The sequence below is a fragment of the Suricata suricatta genome, chromosome 1 (genome assembly GCF_006229205.1).
Source record: "Suricata suricatta isolate VVHF042 chromosome 1, meerkat_22Aug2017_6uvM2_HiC, whole genome shotgun sequence".
Classification (NCBI taxonomy): domain Eukaryota; kingdom Metazoa; phylum Chordata; class Mammalia; order Carnivora; family Herpestidae; genus Suricata; species Suricata suricatta.
The window spans coordinates 144,418,120-144,428,022 of NC_043700.1; the positions used below are offsets into that span (position 1 = coordinate 144,418,120).

Consider the following 9,903-nt stretch of genomic DNA (forward strand, 5'->3'; position numbering starts at 1 on the left):
CATTTTACCATAGGGGAATCCCACACATTTACCAGGCTTCCATAATAAGTATAGGAGGATATTTGGAGCATATAATGAGTGGATACACATGAGATTGTGAGAATTTAAGTCAATGTAATTTGTCAGTTGATATGTGGAATTAGACTTTAATTGGAAATGAGTTGAGTATTTCAAAAGCAGAAGTGTAGTATCTAAGTTATTTAGTGTCAGAAGGAAGAGACGTGTGTCAGAAATTAGGAAGTAATGAATGATTAAGGCAGGAAAGTGTAATAAAATATGCTTTAGCACATAGCAGTTTGTGAGTTTTGAAATAGAGTTGCATTAGAGTTTAATCAGGACAGCAGACCTACCAAAATGTTGTCAGGGTAAAGAGATTACTATAGGAATTATTTCCAGGGGCACCTGGGTGGGTCAGTCGGTTAAGCATGATCTCATGGTCCATGAGTTCAAGCTGCACGTCAGGCTCTGTGCTGACAGCTCAGAGCCAGGAGCCTGCTTCAGATTCTGTCTCCATCTCTCTCTGCCCCTACCCTCTTCACACTCTGTCTCTCTCGCTCTCTCAAACATAAACAAACATTTAAAAAAAAAAAGAATCTAGAGTTTACATTAAGCGTGAAAGGAATTGGGTAAGTGAAAGTCAAAAAGGTGAGAATTGAAATATAAGCTACAATCACTGTCAATAACAGCCTGAGTCACCGTAGCTGGGCAGAGGTGAACTTCAACAGAAATCCTAAAAGTCATGCATAGCTGGCTGTCAGATAAAAACATCAAGGGAAAACTGGTAGAGATCCATGGAATTTGCTGTCTTTAAAGAAACTTCTATGGATAGTTTTTTGATGACCCAGCAATAGCACTGCTAGGGATTTGCCCAAGAGATACAGAAATGCTGATGCATAAGAGCACATGTACCCCAATGTTCATAGCAGCACTGTCAACAATAGCCAAATCATGGAAAGAGCCTAAATGTCCATCACCTGATGAATGGATCAAGAAGATGTGGGATATACATACAATGGAGTACTACATGGCAATGAGAATGAATGGCCATTTGTAGGAAAATGGATGGACCTTGAGGGTGTCATGCTAAGCGAAATAAGTCAGGCAGAGAAGGACAGATACCATATGTTTGCACTCATAGGTCTAACAGGAAAACAGGAGAAACCTAATGGAGGACCAGGGAGAGGGGAAGAGGGAAAGAGAGTTGGGGAGAGAGAGGGATGCAAAACTTGAGAGACTACTGAATGCTGAAAATGAACTGAGGGTTGAAGGGAAAGGGGGAGGGGGGAAAAGAGGTGGTGGTGATGGAGGAGGGCACTTGTGGGGAAGAGCACTGGGTGTTGTATGGAAACCAATTTGACAATAAACTATTTAAAAAAATAAACTTCTGTGAAGGGTGTGGCAGTTGACTTGGCCAACTCTTGGCTGGTTGGGGCCAGTACTCTGGAAGACTGCGTGGATTTTGGAATCTGCTGAAAGTCTCTGTTTCTCTCTCAACCTAGTCTGCTCCTGAGATTTTCAGAAAGTAATAGTTTCTTTATTTCCGACCGTCAATTCTTATCAAGTCTAGCTTCGAAATATACACGAAAAAGAAATATTGGAAATAGAGTTTCCAGTTTTAGCTAAATTAACATCTATTGATTATGCTCAGAGATTCATGAGCCAGCAATTTGGACAGGGCTCAGCAGGAGGTCTCTGCTCCACTTGGCATCTTCTGTTGAAGTTTAAAGACCAAGAGGTGGAATCATCTGAAAACATATTCACTTACAAGTTGGTATGGGGGAAACTCAGAAGAGCTAAGGATTAGAGATGCTGAAGCTCCTTAGGCATCTTTATTTCACAGTATTTGGACTTTTTACATTTCAGCTCAGGTGTCCAATGGCACCTAGCATAAGAAGTCAAGTGGAAGCTTTATAATTTTTATTAAGCAAGCTTCAGAACAGACTTATCATCACTTTGCCATCCTCTGTTAACATGAACAGTCCCAAGCTTCTGCTGAGATTTATGGGGAGCAAACGGAGACCACACCTCAGACCAGGAACAGAGTTCATTACATTGTCAGAGGGCACCTATTTCTTCAACCGGTTTGGAAAGCAAAACTTGCCACCGTTTTAAAATTTTATCATTCTTCCTGTAACTTCCTAACAAGTAAATTTAAACTCCGTTTTAGACTTTCTAAATTTTTGATACCAACACTCAAGACTAAGCTTTCTTCTTGGAACAGCACAAATTATTTTAAAATCTGATTGTCTCTTGTTTGTTGCATGACATAGTTACAGATATAAATATCCAGAACTGTAAAGTTTCCTCAGAGCACAGCTTATAGTATTTTACAATTTGATATTCTTTAATATGTTATTCACAATTGTTTATAAGTTCCCAAATGGAAACTTATAAAAAATTCACATCTCTTTCTTCATTATTATCTGCTCAAATTTCATTGGGATCAGAACATGTGATTTACTAATATCATTTAAGGTTATGAATTCTTTGAAATAATCCAGCTTGTTCTCAATTTATATCTTTTGTATGCTTAAAAAGAATGTCTATTCTTCAGTTGTTTATTTTATTTTTTCAATACACAACAATTATGTTAATTATGTTGTTTAAAGTCATTAAAAATATGTATTGGTATCTTCTATATCCTGTTAATTGGTGTTTATGTTTGGAAAATGTGAATTAATAACAGACACAAATCTCATCTCTCAAGGTGTTTGTATTCTATAAAGACAAATAAGGAATAATTAACATAGTAACTAAATAAGTAAGTATAAATTAGAAATAATACATCACATGAGAGAAAAATGAGGTAATGAGTATCATTAACATCTGTTGGTGTGGTGATGTTAATGGACTGTAACACTATATGAGGTGATTAAGGTTGGTTTCATCAAAAGACAACTTTTGTGTACAGATGTCATTGATGTAAAGAAGTGAGCCAAATATATATATATACATATTCTTTTCCAGTCAGAGGTAACATTCAATACAAATTCACTTATTTGGAAAGATACATGCCATTTTGAGAAGCAGCAAGCTGGAGGAAGGTAATCAAACTTGAGTGAGAGTAGCGGCAGCTGAGGTCAGAGCAGGCACATGAAGCGAGACGGTTTTGTACGATTTTGGCTTTTCCTCACATGAAATGGTGAGTTATGACATGATCTGTTTTCTGTTTTCATAGAATTACTCCGCTCTATTGAGAATGGACTTGGAAGAAGGAGGCAATTATGAGTTAAGTGCAGAAATGATGGTGAGCAGAATCGGGGTCCTCGAAATGGAGATAGAGAGAAGTGGCTAGGTTCGAATATATTTTGAAGATAGATAGTGGACTATTCTGTCAATGGGACTGGGTTTGAGAGTAAAATAAAGAGTAATAAAGTAGGACATTGATACTTTTGGCTTGGTCAATAAAAAGGATGATATAATTAAGTAAGGAAGGACTATGGATATAGAATGTTTCAGAAAACACCAGTGGTTCAGTATTGGATATTAAGTTTTTGATAATGATTATATTTCCAGATACTAACAGAGATTCTTAGTAGGAAAAATCCGGAGTTTAGAAGAGAGATACACAATTGTGAGTTGATAGTATGTACATAGTATTTTATGGCAAGAGACCAAATGAGTATATCAAGATAATATTTATAAATAGAAAAGACACTTCTCAATCTAGGACACCCCAATGACTAAAAAAAAAAACATGAAATGATTCAACAAAGAAAATTAATAGTTCTCAGTAAAATAAGACCCCTCCAAAAAGACATGTGGTTTCTTAAAGCCAAATAAAGAAAGTATCATTTTGGAGTACTTGTCAATGTTAAATGTTGCTGCTTTTGGATTAAAACAAAACAAAAGAAAACAAAACAAACAAATAATTATGAGAACTAAAAAAATAATGTTTTATTTCTTTCGCAATCCCTGTGTAACAAATGAGTATAGAAATCTGTATATCTTATAGTATATTTGTTTCTTTTTTATCAGTTTATAAGATTTTTATGAAAATATTGAAGCATTTACTAAATTTGAAGGAATTTTATAGTGAGCACATGTAAAGTCATGCTCTAGATTTGTAATAAACATTTAGTTATATACATTTGTTAAATACATTTCAATTTTAGGAACTCCATATAAATGGAAACACACAGTATTTGCTCTATGCAAAAAACTTATCTCAGTCAGCATAAGATTTTGAGAATTATTCAGTTTGCTGTGTATTTTGCATTTAAAAATACTCCTTCAGTCTCCTATTGGTGGATACCAAAATTGTTTCCAGGATTTGGCTATTAGAAGAAAGCTTCTGTACTAATCTATGGAATATGTTTTCCATTTTCTTGGGTAATTACACAAGAGTGGAACTGCTGGATCAGTGTAGATTTTATAAGAAATGTTTATGCTTATATACAGTTTTATAAGAAATGGTTAAAATCTTTCCTAAAGCTGTGGTAGTTTTTACACATGCACCAATAAGCTATGAAATATCCAGATGTTTTATATCTTTATCACTTAGGTATTTCTGGTGGATGTGAGGTAGCATTGCATTATGGTCTTAAGATACATTGCCTAGAGGCACCTGGGTGGACAGTCAGTAAGCACCCAACTTCAGCTCACATCTGTTTTCCCAGTCCGTGAGTTCAAGCCCTGTGTCAGGCTCTGTGCTGACAGCTTGGAGCCTGGAGCCTGCATCAGATTCTATGCCTCTTCCTGTTTCTGCTCCTCCCCTGATTGCACTCTTGTTTCCCTCTCTCATAAAAAAACATTAAAAAATGTTAAAAAGATACATTGCCTAATGCTTAATTATGTTGAGTAATTCTGTATATGTTTACTGGAAATTTGTATGTTCTTTAGTGGAGAGTCTGCTAAAACGTCACTTATTTTACTTGGTTGTTTCTATTGATATTATTGACTTATTAGTGTTCTAACTCCACACTGTACATCAGTATAACAATATATTACAAATCTTTGTCAGATATATACTCTATTAATAATTATTTTCTAGTGTGTGACTTGGTTTTAAAAATGTCTTAAATGGATTTGCTGAACCAGATGGCTTTAATTATGATGAGATTTAATTAATCATTTGTAATACTTATCTATATAATGTCTTATACATATAGATTATGTGTGTGTATACATATATATTGGATATTAAGTTTTTGATGATGATTATGGGGACATTCATAGATATATGAATGATTATTTCCTTCCATAAGTTCTCTAGAAAAATTTTATACACCTCCTACTCACAATGATCATATCTTATGAATTACTTTAAAGGCATTGAGGCTAATTTACAGTTAAATTAAGTTTAGGGCACCTGGGTGGCTCAGTCAGTTGAGCATCAGATTCTTGATTTCAGCTCAGGTCATGAAGTCACCATTCATGGTATCAAATCCCCTGTTGAGCTCTGTGATGACAGCACAGAGCCTATTTAGGGTTCTCTGTCTCCCTCTCTCTCTCTCTCTCTGCCCCTTTCCCACTCGAGCTTGCTCTCTCTCTTTCTCCCTCTCTCAAAATAAACAAACTTAAAACAATTATTTTCAAAACTATGTTTCATGTATAGTTTGAAGTAGGATCAACTTTTTATTTTATTTATTATTTGTTTTGTTTATTTATATTATTATAAATATTTATTTATTTCATTTTATTTTATTTTATGTATTTTCCTCTGTGGGCACCCCATTATCCAACACTGTTGTTGAAAAGGTACTCTTTTCTTCTTTGGTGCCCTTGTAAAAAGATCAAATGATTATAAAAGTGAGAATCTATTTCAGGGCTCTCTATTCTAGTTTTCTGATTTATTTATTAATCTTTATGCCAATACCACTCTGTTTCATTTATAATATAGTTTTATAATAAGATTTGAGGTCAGAAAATTATAGACTATTCCTTTTATCATTGCATACACTGTTCCCATTTATCTCGGAAACTACTTTTTGTATTGGAAGTTTATTTTTTCTGATATTAAGGTAGCCACTCCATCTCTCTTATTCTTTTGGTTTGTATGGTATAAAATCTTCCTCCAATTCATTTTCAAATCATGTTTCTTTATATCTAGAAGGCATCTCTCATACATAGCACACGGTTAGAATTTAATTTTTGGCCATTCTAGTAATTTTTATTTCACTATATTAAATGAAATTCTTACTATGGCTATATTTATGTCTACTATTTTTTTAAATTTCCTGTGTTAATCCTCCTTAGTCCTTAATTCTGTTGCTCCTTTCCTGACTTTTTGTTATTATTAATCTATTTTAGAGTTCCTTTTTAGTTTTCTATAGTTTTATGCCTATTTGGTGCTTATTATTATTGATTGCTGTAGGTATTACAAATGTACCGTTAACTTTGCATAATACACTTTATTAAGTTATTCCACTTTCTGTGAAATATAGGTACCTTGCCACTGGATAGATCTAAATTCCAATCTCACTGTGCTTTATGCTGCCTAGGTCATATGCATTAGATCCATATGTAGTATATTATTAAATTTGCTTTGAAAGGACATATGAATATTATTGTAACTAAGAGGAGAAAAAACATCTTTTTTATCTACCACAATATATGATATTTCTGATGCTGTTCATTCATTCCTGGAAATTCAATTTTGCCTCTGACACGATTTCCCTTCATCTGAAGAATGTCCCCAGCATTTCTTCTAGTGCATATCTGCTGGCGATGAATTCCCTTGATTTCTTTTCATCTGAAAAAGTCTTTCTTTCTCCTTAGTTCTTGGTTGACAGTTGGGCTTGAATCTTACTATTTCTGTGTTTGTTTTCAGTTATCCGCTCCCCCACTTCAGTAGGTTCATTTTAGTATGCTCCATGCTTGCATGTTTCAAGGGTCAATTAGAAATTTGAACAGTTTACAAAGCAGATTGCGGGCTCAACATTGATGGCTTTCCTTCTAAAACTTACTCAATTCCCACAGGCCACTGTTATCTAAATTCCTTCTTTTGTTCTTAGCCCAGAAAGACTGTGCAATATCAGAATTTCATCTCTTCCATACAGTGCTGTAACTGATACCTAATTTCAAACAGAGAATCAAAGAAAAGTAGAAATTCTCCTCACGCTGATTTTATCTTGGAATTTTATTTTTATACATGCTTATTATTATATTATCAATAGTTTATTGATATATAATTCTCAAACCATAATGTCCACCCTTTCAAAGTACACAATTTAGCAGTTTCCAGGATACTGTGAGTTGTGCAATCAACACCTCCATCTAGGTTTAGAGTCTTTCATCATCCCCAAAATAACTTCCTTGTACCCATTAGCAGTCATTCTTCATTCATCCTTCTTAGATAGCATTCCCAAAATTGTCAGTGTTGGTTCACACTCCAAAACTTCAAGGTAGATCTAATTGTTTTGTATTCAATTCAGACTTTTTTTTTCCCTCTTTGGTTTTTATTTAAATTCCAGTTAACATACAGTGTAATATTAGTTTCAGTTGTAGAATTTAGTGATTCCTCATTTATATGCAACATTCAGTGCTCATCATAACAAGTATCCTCCTTAATACCCGTCACCCATTTAACCCATCCCCTTGTCCTCCCGACTTTGAGCTACTCTGCGAGAGACAGCTGATCAACTAGGCACTCGTTTGTACATATCAGATGATGATGAATTTCTCTCCACATCATTTTTTCTTAATAACTTATAGCTTATTACAGACAAATTATGTATTATTATCTTATTAAAAACATACAAGTTTATATTGCTCTGTCTTCCCTAAATTTTTCTCTTACCCAATAACACTATTATTAACATTTTGTCTATAGAAGCAATAGGTATATTTACAGAGCCATATAATCCTTGTTCTTTATTAATATTTGACTAGATATCCGCAAATCTTTTTAATTTCTACCTTTCATGATTTTTATCTTTAGGTGTGGATATGTATAACAAGCCAGAATAGAGCTACAATTTTCCCCCAATTAGTAATGATTGTCTTTATTTTAATGCATTTGCTGCATTTAGCCCATTTATAATCATAGCAAAACATATTTGTATTGGTTCCATCATTTTAATTTTTCTATTGTCTATTTTGTGCACTATTTGCATATTTCCATTTTATAATGAGTTACAGTTTGAGTTTGGAGGTATTTCTTTGTTATTTAAGTTTTTCATATTCTAGTTCAAAATTTATGGTCTGTACTCTTCTTCTGTAATGCTGAACTTGATATTTTGCCAGGAATTTTACAAGTAACAAATGTAAAGAGAGTTGCTATCTTGATTCTTCTAATAATAAAGAGACTTAGGATACATTAATTTTTATCATTCCCCCTCACTTACGTACTTATTTCTTTGAGAAGTTAAGTTTTTTTTCTTTTAAGCCTCTAAATTAGACAAACCTAATGTTATCATTTTAGATAGTGTTTCATTTCAATAGATATATATGCACATGATGTAATGTTTTTCTTCATTTGTTCTTGCCTCTTAAATTTAACTTGAAATTATCTTCCTTCACTCTGAAATGCATCTTCAGAACTGAAGAGGTCCATTTGTATTCTATGCTCTCAACTAACACTGATTGTTTCTTCTTATTTTTTTCAGCATCGTAAATAATATCTCATGCTCACATTTTCTGATTAGTTTAAGTATAACTTCATACTTTTAGCTTGTTCTTTTGTTGTAAACTTTTTAAGTCCTTTGTCTATTTTATTCCATTATGTTGTCTTTAAGCCACTTGACCATTTCCTACATTTAGACCTTGATCCTTTGTATTTTCATGCAGCATTTATTTCATACAGTATTTATTTTCACAGTCTGTCTTATGTTCCTAAGATTTATCACTGTGTCCTTCAGTGAACAAAAATCATTATGATTAAATCCTTCATTTTTACTCCATCACTTAAACTCATAATTAATTGTGAGACCCTTTTGCACAACTATGTCACAAAACTTTCTCCCACTTTATTGATTTTCACATTTACAATCTACTTTTAATTTGTAATTTCACTTATGTATGTAGCATTCTGAAAGACATTTTGGTTGTTTGGGTTTACTAATTTTTAGTTATTCTTCCTAACATCATATACTGTCTTTATTTTTCTATTAAATGATAGTGCAAATTATACTATGTATTTATTTCCCTTTTTTCTTATTTGGTCATGGCAAGGTTATGTCTGTATTACTAATCTTTTCAAAGATTCTAAATTTGGTTTTGTTGTTTTTTTTCCTCTATTTTATTTATTCCTGATTTGTTTTTGTTTTTTTGCCATTTTTCAAAAGTTTGTTCAAATTCCAGTTAGTTAACATATAATGTAATATTAGTTTCAGGTTTACAGTATGGTGATCCAACACTTCCAGACAACACTCCGTGCTCATCACAAGTGCAGTCTTTAATCCCTATCACCTGTTTAACCCACATCACTTGTTCACTATAGTTAAGAGTCTGTTTCTTGGTTTGCCTATTTCTCTCTCCCTGCCTTTGCTCATTTGTTTTCTTTCTTAAATTCCACATATTGTAACAGGGTGATGATAAAGACCACCAAAAGCTGAATAGAAGCGAGGAAAGATTTTATTCACCTCCGCATGTTTTTATCACGGCCAGGCCAAACCTGATCTCCCTGGTGTTAAGAAGCAGAGATTGGCCCCGAACAATGGATACATTGAGATTTTATAGGCATACATAGAGTTCCAGGAGACCCAATTACATTGTAACAGGCTGATCACCAGTTTTGATGGGAACCTATCACGTTTGTTTGTTCTTTGCTCTTCTAAATGCCCAATCATAGTGGGACAATAAGAACCAATCAATCACAGTGGGAGAGTGACTAAGCAATTTTATGTAGGCGTGGCCTTGGTCAGACCATAGAAAAGGGGCAGGGGAACAGTTTGCAACAAAACATTCAGTAAGTTAACCTGTTACATTCCAGAGGCGGTTAACCCATTACATTCCAAGCTA

At 33.8% G+C, this 9,903-nt stretch overlaps 1 protein-coding gene across 1 annotated transcript in view; it reads left to right on the top strand.

Annotated features, from left to right (window-relative positions):
- TECRL (trans-2,3-enoyl-CoA reductase like) overlaps positions 1–9,903 on the top strand; it is a 158,938-nt gene that overhangs the window by 117,247 nt on the left and 31,788 nt on the right. Inside the window, exon 12 of the mRNA XM_029945364.1 lies at positions 3,179–3,247. Within this exon, the coding sequence (XP_029801224.1) occupies positions 3,179–3,228 (50 nt within the window). The 3' untranslated portion in view covers positions 3,229–3,247. The remainder of the gene's footprint in view (positions 1–3,178; positions 3,248–9,903) is intronic.